The following is a 14,228-nucleotide window of genomic DNA, read 5'->3' as shown; positions in this document are numbered from 1 at the left end:
GTTAAAGTCACATGTAAATATAGCCAAAGCGAAAAAAATACAGTGTGCTGATAGGGATCTAAAATAAGTGGGCACTTATTTTCAAGAGGGTATACTATCAAACCAATTACACGACACATAATTTAAACCCTCAAATTACATTTAGGAAAGAAAAATAATATTAAACTGCACACCTACACGGACAGTAAAGTAGAAATATGTTCTTTGTGGTTGGTGTTTGTTTTTTGTTGTTGTTTTCTCAATAAGTAGAAATAATTTACGACCCACAAAAGGATTTCTCAGGTGAAACACTAATTACAGACATTGTAAAGAACGTAGCTCAGAGTACTTGTTTTAAAAACGAGGCAGCATTTTCCTGAAAAAGTTTGGTCCTTGACTCACTATAGGCTAGTCACTATGGTTAGATGGTAAGCATTTTCTGCGTGTGTGTGTGTGTGTGTGTGTGTGTGTGTGTGTGTGTGTGGTTTAAGCTAACTTTTCTGTACCAGAATTAGTCAAAACCAAACCAAACCAAATAGCGTTTTGAGAACTTGATCTTGCATATCATGTCTAATTAATACATCATCTGAAAGAACAATGCTAAAGACTATGAAGGGAATTACGCTCACGTGATTCTGCAACACCTTAATTTTGTGCAAACATTTTCCTTCATTGCCCAGATAACTTATCTTTATTCACGTAGGTGCCAGGAAACCTGCCCTCATGATCTTCCCGCCCCCCTTCCCCAGTCTCCTCCTCTGTCAAAGTGTTATAAAGACAATTTCACTGTGTATTTACAAGCACAACAGTTAGGCAAGAAAGTCCAGGGTCTGAAGGGCACATCTATTTCTTGTGGACATCTTCATGCCTAATGATCTTGTATGTGATCCAGTAGAAGATGTTGAAAATGAGGAAGGCCAATGGGAAGGCAGCTCGAGATATGGTGTCAATTCTTTTTGCCCGGTCCACAAACTTCTTCTTGATGGCATCTGCATCTTTTGGAGGTTGTGGGAGCGGGTTGGCAGGTGTGGCCTTGACAGCTGTTCCATCTTTCACTTGGAGGCAGTGACCCATCCCATAACCACTGAAATTAAAACGACTTTCACGAGTAACATCTTCTTCCTGGGAGAATAAAGACAGAGGAAGCACAGATTGGTTGTCAGTCAAATCAGATGGAAGATGCTTAAAATTCTTCAGAAGTAAAAGGATAAATCACAGTTAACTGGTAGTGTGGGAGGCTTTTGGAATGTGGAGTTCTCTTTCAAGTTCAACTCAATTATTCATGGAACAGATACAGTTCATTAACTTTCAGGCTGAGAAATTAAGAGTAAGAATAACGACTTTGTGGTCATTTTAATTAAGAAACAGAAACACTCATATTTAGCACTGACTTTCCCAAAATCTAGTTTATTAATCCATAACTTTGAATGGACTGTTTTAAAGCCAAGCCTCCAAATCCAAATATTATATCCTACATCTATATAGAGGTCCCTTCATTCATTTACTCACTTACGCATCATTCAGTCATTCAAAAAATCATTTACTGAATCCCTGCTATGTACCTGGCGTTGAGCTAGGAATTTTTAGTTTTTTGGCCCATTCAAAGCCTAGTTCCTTCCGTTAACATTGGCTTTAATGTTAATGTTAGGCCTAAGATTAACCCCCTAAATGTATACCTGTTTTCCCTCCAGATTAAACATTCACTGTGCGGTGGTGAATATTTCTTCCATGGCTAATTGTCTGGTGTCAGGTTTTTTTTAGGCAATCTAGTCTTTTTTAAGATTTTATTTATTTGAGAGAGAGAGAAGGAGCAGGGGGAGGGGCAAAGGGAGAGGGAGAAGCAGACTCCCTGCTGAGCAAGGAGCCCGACATAGGGCTTGATCTCAGGATACTGGATCATGACCTGAGCTTAAGGCAGACACTTAACCGACTAAGGTACCCAGATGCCCTAATTAAGTGTTTTATTTTATTTCCAGTATTGTGAGCATACAGTGTTATATTAATGTCAAATGTGCAATACAGAGATTCAACAATTCTCTACATTACTCAGGGCTCACCATGATAAGTGTACTCTTAATCCCCATCATCTGTTTCACTCATCTCCCCACCCACCTCCCCTCTAGTAATCATCAGTTTGCTCTCTATATTTAAGTCTGTTTCTCAGTTTCTCTCTCTCTCTCTTTTTTCCCTGTGTTCACTTGTTTTGTTTCTTAAATTCCACATATGGGTAAAATGTGCTATTTGTCTTTCTCTGACTGACTTATTCACTTAGCATTATGCTTTCTAACTCCGTCTGTGTCATTGCAAATGGCAAGATTCACTCTTTTTTATGGCCCAGTAATATTCCAGTATGTGTGCATGTGTATCTGTATGTATCACATCTTCTTTATCCGTTCATCTATCAATGGACACTTGAGCTGCTTCCATAACTTAGCTATTGTAAATAATGCTGCAGTAATCTTCAGCGTGCATGTATCCCTTTGAATTAGTGGTTTTTTATTCTTTGGGTACCTATCTAATAGTGTGATTGCTGGATCATATGGTAGTTCTTTTTTTAGCTTTTTGAGACACCTCCATACTGTTTTTTATGTTGATTATTTCTACATGAATTAGATAAAACACTGAAAAACTGCAACATCAGGGTAAAGTACAAATAGCTTTTGTAGAGCATGGGATCTTGATGTGTGGTTGGGTCAAAATGGTGGAGTTGAAAAGGTGGGATTGATATGACCTGATTAATAAAAATATAGTTCTAGGGGTGCCTGGGTGGCTCAGTCAGTTAAGTGACCAACTCTTGCTTTCAACTCAGGTCATGCGTGATCTCACGGGTCATGAGATGGAGCCCTGTGTTTGGCCCGCACTCAGTGTGGAGTCTGCCTGAGATTCTCTGTCTCTGTTACTCCCCACACTCGCTTGTGTTCTCACTCTTTGTCTGTCTGTCTGTCTCTCTCAAATAAATAAATAACAAAAATAAAAATTTTGTTCTAAATAGCCGATTGACTCTTCTTTTAAAATGATTTCAAGGCCTTCCACAATACTGTTCAAACCCTGTGAGTCACCAAAGGCACTGCACTCTTTATTGTGCCAGATAATACCAGTGCTTATATTTCCCAAACCACAAGAAAACTTGGTATGAATTTTATTTCATCAGTGTTTATTACATATCAGTTGTGCCTTCAGCCATGTGTAAAAGATATACGGAGTGAAGTACTTTAACATAGTATGAATGAGAGCCCAACTGTAATCCAAATGGTACAGCAAGGACAAATTTATGTCAGGAAAATCAGGCCAAAGATCTTATAATAAAGTAACTGTAAAGCTGCTCCTTTATAAAATCATTTCCCAGGTACTTTAATTTACATGGGATTGTTCTATATGAGTTGGTTTAAGACACTCTATCTCATTTCTTAACAAAATGTAATAAAGGATTTTTCATGTGACAGTGAAAACAAAGTATTGAGTCTATGGCAGACATTTTGCTAGGTACTCAGAAGCAGTTGATGAAATTGGACAAGCACCCTACTTCCATGGAGCTTTAAGAACCCAGTGGAAGTGTTCAACCTAAAGATACTATCGTATAAGGAAGCTGGCTAAGAAAACCCAGCCTGACACTAGAGTTACTTTCATGTGCCCAAAGCTCAATAATGAAGACTTTAATTGTGCTTAGCTTCAAATATTGAATCTTTTTTCTTTGCCTTAAAATGTGATTGATATAGTTTATAGATGCAAAAGCCTTAAATAAGTATTTTAAAATGTGGAGTAAACAGATATATTAATCATTACAGTGTTATCAGAAGACTTATTCAGTACTCAGCAGGAAAGGAAAAACACAGGTCATTGCGGGAGAAGACTTGGGAGCCCCATGGGTTATAAGCTATCTTGGACTTTCTATTACTAACTGGTAATTAGATCTCAACTACTGAGTGAGAGAAGTAGAAACAGTGCCAATTGGTTTTGTAAACAGAGATACAGAGTAGGAATTTGGATATTTGGGTTACAGGTCACGCTCCAAGGGTTTTAAGCTGTGTTGATCTTAAGCAAGCTATTTATTCTTTAAAGACTTCAGGGGGTTGCCTGGGTGACTCAGTTGGTTAAGCATCTGATTCTTGATCTCAGCTCAGGACTGTTTCAGGGTTGTGAATTCAAGCCCTGGGTTGGGCTCCACATTGGGCATGGAGCCTACTTAAAAAGAATAAAGAATTAATTAAAAGCAGGCCTCGAGGACCTCATACCAAAAATGTCAAGGCTGGACTAGATCTATGGGTCTCAGCTTTGACTGCTGGGGATGTTTTACAAGTATATGCATGCCCGCCTCCCCTCCTAACCCCAACCAGACCAAGTGAATTAAAGTTTCTAGGGAGATTTAAAATCCAGTAACTCTAATGCAGAAGGTTGGAAACCAGTGACCTAGATGAGCTTTAAGGGCCAGCTCTAAAATGCTGGACCTATTCTATGTTATTAAGTCTAAAATTACTTTTCGAATGGGAACTATTCCTCAAAGTGCATTTCCCCTTATCTGCCTAAATTTACTGTGCTTTTTTTCCTTTCCATATCTGTAGAATCTTATAAATTGCTGTTCTCACCTCTATAAACATTTAGAAAGTCATGATTAAGCATATAGATCACTGCCTGAGTGAGATAAGATTCTTTTTAAATTCCTGGATCCCTGAAGAAATAGAAAAGGTGGTTAGCTAGTAACCTGCCTTAGCACGCAGAACAAAAGGAAACCTAAATACCCACATCCATGTTTCTTTTCAGACCGACTCATTCATTTACTTTCTGTAGTCTTTCCTCACATACTGTGAATGGACAGCCAAAGAGATTAACTCATTCAATTAAGTACCAGAGCTGGAGTAGAAGGATGCCAGGTTAGGTTATCATTAAGTGGTACATTGCCTGGCAAACTGTGACTGCTTAATAAACATTTGTTGAGTGATGAACAAAAGGGAATTTTAAGAAGGTTTTTTCCTATTCTTGAAAACACTTTCCTCATTCATTCAACGGTACTTCAAATTATGCTTCTGAGCATAGTTACAGCTAATTAAATCCATTCTTTAAAATTCTCCACACAAAAATAAATTTGTCGTAGGTAGAAATTATCCATTTAATTTTTCACATGCAGGAGATATGAATGCTAGTTTGAGGGTCTTCTTATTTACCGTTATGACTCATTCAATGCATTTTAAATATAGAACCTTAAATTATCCACATCAAAGGGTATGGTTTTGATTCAGAAAACATAATTGCAACCAATTTGAATTTTTGTGTTATAATGAATGACTAATTGCCTTTATAGCAGGTTCAGAATAAAATGTTATGGTAATATGGCAAGATTCCTATATGAGGGTAAAATGGAGATGAGCTTGAGTCATGGGTAAGCTTAAGTTAAAAGAAAGAGCAATCTGTAAGCACAGCTTAGTTGAACATATTAACAGGGAGAATCAGATAGATCTTCCTAGTAAGGAAAGAATTTTAGGCATATATTCTCCACCTCTAATTAGCCAGGAAACCAATTAGATAAGTATTGCTGCTGACCCACTCTCTTCACAACTTTGAACAGTAAATACTTCTAGCTCCCTCTGTTTTGTTATTCACTGATTAAATTTTCACAGAAAATGAATCATCCAAACCTTCAGTACGTTCAATTTCTATATCCCACTTTGAGAAAATCTCCTTAAATCCCATCCTGCCATATGAAGCACTGTCATGGCGCTATGTAATTCATTTGAGATTTGTTATTTTATTTAATTCATGCCTCAGTTTTACTTATTGTAAAATTTACTCATTCCTGTATTTGGAATAATTCTTGTCTAGATGTGAAATGGAAGCTAAGGCTCACCAGAATTGCACTGTAGTGAATTTTTTGTCATAAGCAAATGATTTCAATATAATTTAAGAACATGGTATTTATAAAATGAAAGATTTTAGGGGAGCCCATAGTTACAATTTTTGTTTTATGCCTTGGAAAGGAGGAAAGAAGATGGCTTCTAAAAACTGGTGTAGGGAAAACCTCTTTCCATCACATTTCTCAACCAGATTCTTTGATTGGGTTGAGTTTCTCTTCTGTTGGAATAGGAAATTTCTCCATTGGAACTCCAGGTTGCAGTGAGCCTCAATCAGTGCAAGAACATAACGGAGTCTCTGGCCCTCCTTAGAAAACAGTGTGAGCCCATGGGTGGCTCAGTCGGTTAAGCAATCGGCTCTTGATTTCAGCTCAGGTCATGATCTTAGGGTTGTGAGATTGAGCCCCACGTCAGGCTCCATACTGGGCAGAGAGCCTCCCTCTGCCCCCAGTCGCTATTCCCCCACCTCTTAAAAAAAAACACCACTGTGAGGCCAAACACAGCAGGTCCCCCTGCCCCATCACTGAAAAAAAGACCCCTGATCAAATGAAGGCTGGATAATGTTTAATTGTAAGGCCTGCTGATTTCTAACGCCTGGACTTGGGCAGGAAAGATGGTCTTAAGAAATTCTTAATTCTTGTGGCCTCAGTTTCCTCCTTTGAGTCACAGGGACTTGGGGATCGATATGAATAATAAGTAAGAATAATTTACTGATTATAACTATGCACTAAGCCCTTAAAACTACAGTAAGTCCTTTCACCAAACTGACCATGGAAATCACATGCTTTCAGGGAAAATCGAGACTGAGAGAAGTTATGTGGTTTTCCAAAGTTTCATTGCTAATAATTGTTGAAGCTGAGATTCAAATTCAGGCCTGTCTGATCCCAAAACTGTCTGATTCCAAAGACTCTGAAAGTCTGTGATTGTTATAAATTTGTCCCTATCAAATCCCAAATATCTTCATTGAAGATTATGGATGAAGAATCTGACTGAACTTTGTAGAACAACAAATTTGAAGTAAAGTAAACCAAATATAACCCTTTGTTGTTTAATGATATCTGGTAAAATGAATTAAAAGCCTCAGTGTCATTCTGGGTAGACAGTAAATACCAATCCCCCCCCCCCCAAAAAAAGCTTATCTTTGGAGCAGCTCTTTATCAATGCAGTATATCATTCATGTTACTTTCTGCACGAGGAACTTCCGGTATTCATTTCTTGAGCACTTGCTTGTCATGTATTTGTATTTCCAACAAAGATTCATTGAGGACCTGTCATATGACAGGTGTATGGTAGGCATACAGCAGTAAACAAGAAGACAAAATTTCTACTTTTTTGGAGTTTACAGTCTCTTGGGGAAAACCCACAGTACCAAGTAAAGAAACTATGCATGCAAACACACAAACACTTCTCCATACACACACACATTTATACATATGGGTATTCTCATGCACAATACTCCTACCCACTTACACACAAATAAAGATGGGTGCTTTGGAGGAAAACAGTCGAGGCAGGCAACTTAAGAGAGATGCATGGTGGAGAAAGTACTCTGATTAGAGTACTCTAATCTCAGATTGAGTACTCTGACAGAAAATGCTGAAGGAGATACCAGGCACTGGGCCATTTGTGAGGGATCCAGTGGTAAGCAAAACAGATCAAGTTCTGGCCTTCAAAGAATTCACAGTCCTGAGATGGAGACAAATGTAAATTAAACTAATTACAGGAATACATAATTGCTAACTATGACAAGGGCTCTGGAGGGAAGTTATAGGATGCTATGTGAGTTTATTAATGGGAGGCCTGGTCTCATCTGGCACACGGGAGAAGCTTTTCCCTGAGGAAGTGCGATTTTGTTACAGACTTGAAAAAGCAAAGGCATTAAAAAGGTGTAGGCAGAGTGGGGAGATGTCTGAGATGGGAGGGTCTGCTGCAACGGAGAGATGGTGGGGTGGCTCCCAGAGTGCGGGGGCCAAGTGGGGTGAGACAAGGTTTCACAAGTGAGTGGGGGCTGGATCATATAGGGCCTTGCAAACCATGCCTCCTGCTTAGAGCTTTATTTTCAGAACCATGGGAAGCAAAAGATGAATAAGACCTTGGGCTTTTCCGGGGTGGAGGGGCATAGAGAATAATACAAGACACACCCTGAGATATGTACAAGGGTGGACTGGTGGTCAGATGTGCCTAGAATTTCCAGAATTGGTGAGGGTATCCACAGTAATATAGCCGAGATACCCCAGGCAATGTGCAAATCATCTATGATAGCCCCCATCTGGAAAAGACTCTTTCACTACCTATTGGTTTTTAGACTACATTCTCGACTTTCCTTTTTATTATTATTTTAAAATTTGTCTTCCCAGTTATATTAAAAATTGGGTAGTCAAGAACTCTGGATTTTGGTAGCTGATTTCCATTATCGTCTTCATTCACTGGAGGGTGAGCTCCTGAGAGTGTGCTAAAGTCATCTCTGGAGCCCTGTTGCCTGGTACAGCGCTGGGCCTGTGCTGGTCGTGATCCTCTTGATTCTGAGTAAAGGCTTAGTAAGGATATGCTCCCTGGGGCAGAAAAGGGGATAGTGATTGCCTCTTAGTTGATCTCCCTCTCTTTGCCAATTGCAGTCCTTTCTGCAGCCTCTAAGAATTTCCATCCCTATCCCTCTCACTACAGACATGATAGCCTTGATATTGCAGAGGAGCAGAGGAAAACACTAGAACCGAATCTGAAAGACTTTGGTTGAATTCACATCTTTACTATCTCCTAAATGTGTAGGTTTAGGAGAGTCCCTCGGATTTTTTGCTCTCCCATTTCCTCCTTTTTAAAAGGAGGAAATTCGTCATTTGGCCATCTTTTGAGTTTGAGTATAGGACTATAATGCTGGCTAGTACATTGCCTTAAGACTAATCTCCAGCTGGTTGATATGTTTAAGAGTTTTCTTCCCAACCAGAGACTAGAGAGTATGTAAATAAGGGTCTTAATATCTTCTTCCTACCCCTTCCCTGATAGTTTCTGCTAGGTTTGGCTTCGTGGGCATGCATACTGTGCAGTCACACCTTGGCCCAGTGCTTAGAAAGGCCCATACTTGGTTTCATGCTTTGCTAGTGGCATCTTAAAATTCATAATATTTTTGAACAAGGGCCCCACATTTTCATTTTGCACCGGGCCCCGCAAATTTTGAAGCAGCCCTGCTTTCTGCTGTTGTGGGATTGGGGGAATGCCATTGGCCCACTGCTTCTATTCCCAGACTTCATAGCTTTCAACAGTTTCACCTCCTTAATGACCACTCCCAAGCTCCTCTGTGTGGCATTCAAGGTCCCCTATGTCCTGCCTTATACCTACTTCTCTCATGGGGTTCCCTGATCTGTGATTTTAGTCAACTGCTTCCCTCTGCATTGAAAGCCCCTCCCCTCTCTTCACCTGGCAACCTCCTGCATATCCTTGAAGACCCCACTCTGCCATCATGCCATTCAGGATGCCTATTTTTTTTTTTTTAGATTTTATTTATTAATTTGACGGAAATCACAAGTAGGCTGAGAGGCAGGCGGGGGGGGGGGCGGGAAGCAGGCTCCTCGCTGAGCAGAGAGCCCGATGCGGGGCTCAATCCCAGGACCCTGAGATCATGACCCAAGCCGAAGGCAGAGGCTTAACCCACTGAGCCACTCAGGTGCCCCCGGGATGCCTATTTTTGAACCCTAAGGCTGTGTCATGGGTTTCTCCTCAGAAGCATCTGGTACCTGCTTCTATAACACAATCTGCTGCATCAGATTAAAATCAGCTATTTATGTGTCAGACTCCTTGATGACCTTCAAGTCTATGGACCCAGTTTCTCATATTTTGATAACCCTAGTACTTAGAATGATATCTGGCTGAAGCTTCCTATGTTGAATATATGTATATAAAGAAAATGCTTCTTAAATGAATAGTAGAAAAAAAGTCTGTTATAATAAAAAAAAATGGTTTCCTTGCTTACTTATCATGCTTATCATGTCGCTTATTTTTGCATATTGACCTGACATAAAATTAGGGCAAATTTAAACTTAATGCCACTCAAGCACTGAGGTGTTTATGGTCTATTTTTGAGACACTGTCCATTTTTTTGGTTCACTGGTAAGCTAGTGAGCAGCCCAGATAGTGTGAAAATACATAAATTTAGATCAAACTCATTAACAATCTTAGTAAACAATGTATGCTCATTTGCAAAGAAAATAAATGGCATAGACAAATATGCCAGAATACAAAAACATTTTTTCATTTATGCATCTATTTGCAAGTCAAAAATAATAATGCTAGGTAAATGAAAAGATAGTACATATTAGATATATGCAAATATTTCACCAAATAAATTAGACCTTATCAGTTATCACCCATAGCAAAAGACTAAGGAGTGTTTGCATAACATAAGGGTGTCTGAGCTCACATGCCATCCATTTGGGTTTGGTGAACAGAATATAATTCCTGTAAATCTATGGTCATCACCAAACGTTGTTTTCATGTCATGAAATTCTAATTAGTGGAACATTTTGTCTTAAAACAAATCAATGTGTGCCCTGTGGAGCCGTACATCATTTAGCTATCATTTCACACAACTTCCTTCCTTGCCTGGGCCACTTGTTATTTCTGCAAGTCTCCAGTTGAAAATAAAAGCCCACAGGGCCTCCTATGCAGGACAAAGCTCACCTCCGGTGATGTGGGGGATATGTGGGCAAGGAGGACGGACAGGCCTCAGTTGTGGTATGAGCTGGGATTCCAGAACTGAGCCTGCCACAGTCTACAAATACCTTGCAGGAGTTGGGGCCCAGGGATGGCATTGGGCTAAAACTCCTGATTGTCTACAAAAACGCAACTCTCTCTCCTCTTTCAGTGGTGGATCTTCCTTTAGCTCAGCTCAGGGTTTTTTAACTGTAGCACGACTGACATTTAGGACCAGGTGATTATTTGTTGTAGGGACCTGCATTGTGTGTTTTAGAGTATTTAGCAGTATCCCTGGATGCTACCCACTAGATGCAAGTAGCGCCCTTCCTTGCAAGTTGCGATAATGGGAAAATGTCTGCAGACATTGCCAGACATCACAAAATCACCCCTACTGAAGAGGCCCTGTCTTAGCCAGTCCCATATGTTGCACATGGGAAGACTGCATTTTCTGGCCTCCCTTGCACCTGTGTGGGAGTACCAGAAAGTCCAGTCAGCCCCATCTCCAAACCAGAATCTAGTCACCTTTAACTACCTCCAGTGTTGCATGCTGGTGTGAGTTGCCCAACGGTGGATCCTCAGAATCATTCCCACCAGAACTCCTGTAATAGTCTTCTACCTGGTTCCCTGGCTTCTAAATCCTCCCTCCCAACAATTATGTCTAGTCTCAGGACCCCAACTCGAGGGATCCTGTTAAAATGTGAGATAAGGGAGATCCTCATTAATTCAAAACTCTCCAGTGGATCTCACCTCACTCGGTAAGACAAGTCCTTGCAATGTCCCCTTTACCTCTCAGACCTTATCTCCCACTGCCCTCCTTACAGCCCACATGTCAGCACACCTTTTCTGTGAAGAGCCAGATAGTAAATATCTTAGATGTCATGGGCCATGCAGTCTTTGAAGTATATATATCCTTTCAGTTTATACTTGGAGTCTAATTTTCTTTAAAGTGACATATAAACATCACTCTACTTTGGATCACACCTCACCTGCAGCACCATGTTTTTAATGGACTGGAAGTCATTATTTAAAAGTAATTGTTTGACTTCTGGCTCAAAAGCTACAAAGCAGAAATGTTTTCACTTCATGTCAGCTGTAGTCCTAGAGAGTAGTTTAGAAGTTGGTAACATGCTGGTGAGGCTTCGATTCCTCAAGAATGAAGCAATGCCTTGTGTCTGGAAATTCTTTCCTCATAATCTCTGTCAATTCTGGTCTAGCAAGAATGCTCACAAGACACCCAAAATTCTAAGAAGCATGAAGGGGAACATCTTCCATCTGGAGTATGAGCTGTTCGATTATTAACATAGTTTGCCATCTGTTCCGGGTGCAAACAAAGTGAACATTGCGACTGTCTACAGAGCACCGACTGAAGGGGACGGGTGATCAGAGGATGAGCCCTCTGCCAAACTAAAAACAAGAAAGCAGCAGCAACAAAATCACATTTACTTGCTTCCTAACTTGGATGATTGTGATTGCCAGATTCCCTGCACCATTATCTGCTCCTGTGTGTGTGCGCGTGCACGCACGCACGCACGTGCACTTGGTATCAAAAAGTGGCTTAGGATATCTGTTGTTAGGATTAGCTGTCGTTTACCTGACGCTGCCATTCCTGTTGAAGAGCCTGCCTTCAACTGGGGAAAACTACACTTCCCACAATTCCCTTCTTGATGGGTTCTGTGTTAAGGTTTGTCAGTAAGAAGAATTTGAGAGATTTCAGAGGTGGAAGGGAAGGAGGCTATTTTATTTGGGGGCCTGTGGGTGTCAGATGAGGTTGCTTTATTAGACATAGTAGAATTCCAGATATTTCTGTGGTCTCCCATTTTATGATCTCACTTTCCAGGCTGGATATGGTGGCTTCTCAGGTTTCCCTGTGAACACCTGCTTTTCTACCCAGAGCTTCAGGTTAAAGTCCTCTCTTCTGACTATAGCCTTCCAGAGCTTCATTTTTGTAGTGACGCTCCTATTTATATAAACCCTGATTTCTATATTAAGCCCCTTATTCTGGTAGTGTGCTTAGTGTCTCTGTTTTCCTGACTAAACCCAGACAGATACAGATAATACAGGTACTCCAGGCTTATAAGTACAAAACACCATTTTAATGCAAGTTACTATAGTTTCATTCAATTAAGACTTATTAAGCATCTGGGCACCTGGGTGGCTCAGTTGGTTGGGCGACTGCCTTCGGCTCAGATCATGATCCTGGAGTCCCGGGATCAAGCCCCGCATCGGGCTCCCAGCTCCATGAGGAGTCTGCTTCTCCCTCTGACCTTCTCCTCTGTCATTCTCTCTCTCACTCACTATCAAATAAATAAATAAAATCTTAAAAAAAAGACTTATTAAGCATCATAATGTTCCAAACATTGAAAAGAAATGAGGATGAAAAAGAGTCCTGCCCTTGAAGTCAGCAGGGGATTTAGAACATGTAGACAAGTGGTTCCCAACCAAGAGTGATTTTACCCACCAGGGGATATTGGGCAATGCCTGGAGAATTTTTGGTTGTCATAATGGAGGAGGAGGTGGTGTTATTGGCATCTAGTGGGTAGAGGCCAGGATACTGCTAAACATCCTGTAGCGCACAGGACGCTTGGCCACAGCAAAGCATGAATTATATAGCTTGAAATCTTAATAGTGTTAAGGTTGGGAAACACGGACACAGAAAAATAATTCCAATAGAATGTGGTATGTGCTATGGTAAAGGAATGTACAGACCAATAGGATAATAGGGAAGAGGTCATGTTAGGCTGGAGTAACTAAGGAGAAGTTCAATGGCATCCTTTCTCTATTAGCACCATGAAATGCCCTGTCTCTGGAAGATATACATGAGTGTTCCAGAAAAGTGAGCCACATCAAGAGGCAGCCTTATTTCATCAACTGAGCCTATTTTTTAAGGCAACTACACAACATCACAAAGGCACTTGTCTTTGCCTTTTGGCCAGGAGTTAGTATCCTTTAATATTTCTGTATTTTAATCAGGGAGGATTTGTTACAAAGGACAGAAACCTGCTTCACGGTGGCTTAAATAATTGGGGAATTTCTTAAGAAATTACTATAAAAAGTATTGTAAGAAAATCTCCTGAGTCTCCAAGGATCCAGAAGCAGTGCCCTGTATCCTGGTTTCAAATCTTGGCCCTGCCACTAACCAGTGTGGGAGCTGGCTAGATGACTCAGTCCTTTGCATACCTCAGTCTCCTCTCCAGTAAGACAGAAATAGTGACAACTGGGGCGCCTGAGTGGTTCGGTCAGTTGAGCATCTGCCTTCGGCTCAGGTCATGATCCCAGGGTCCTGGGATCGAGCCCCGCATTGGGCTCTCTGCTCAGTGGGAAGCCTGCTTCTCCCTCTCCCACTCCCCCTGCTTGTATTCCCTCTCTCGATGCCTCTCTCTGTCAAATAAATAAAATCTTAAAAAAAAAAAAAGAAATAGCGACAACTTCCTTTAGGGTTTTTGAAAGGATTCAGTGAGATAATGCATATTAAGGGCCTATAACAGTGCCTGATATATAGTATATAGTCGATAAATGTTAGTAATGATGAGGATGTTGATGGTATGAGCAGGGCTCCCCAGCCCAGGAACTCCAGTGATCAAGTCAGGAAATGAGATTGTTCTCAATCTCTCATGGCCATTATTCTCTCCCATTTTCAGTTTTTCTCCTTTTAGCTTCCCTTACTTATGCATATTCTAGCTGGGCCAACCCAGCCTCAAACCTATGGGGACATTGTCAACT

General features: G+C 40.7%; 1 protein-coding gene across 2 annotated transcripts in view; it reads right to left on the bottom strand.

Moving 5' to 3' along the window:
- Positions 1 to 822: 822 nt before the first annotated feature.
- The window catches only part of GLRA2 (glycine receptor alpha 2), a gene marked incomplete at both ends in the record, with an annotated part of 175,987 nt that continues 162,581 nt past the window's right edge, over positions 823 to 14,228 (bottom strand). For both annotated transcript variants that reach the window (XM_080795749.1, XM_080795748.1), the window contains one exon: positions 823 to 1,101. In XM_080795749.1, coding sequence (XP_080651875.1) covers positions 823 to 1,101 — 279 coding nt within the window. The remainder of the gene's footprint in view (positions 1,102 to 14,228) is intronic.

This window comes from Martes martes, assembly GCF_963455335.1.
Source record: "Martes martes genome assembly, chromosome: X".
NCBI lineage: Eukaryota > Metazoa > Chordata > Mammalia > Carnivora > Mustelidae > Martes > Martes martes.
Note: the sequence above shows the minus strand (reverse complement) of the source record. Positions and strands in the feature narration are given on the sequence as shown.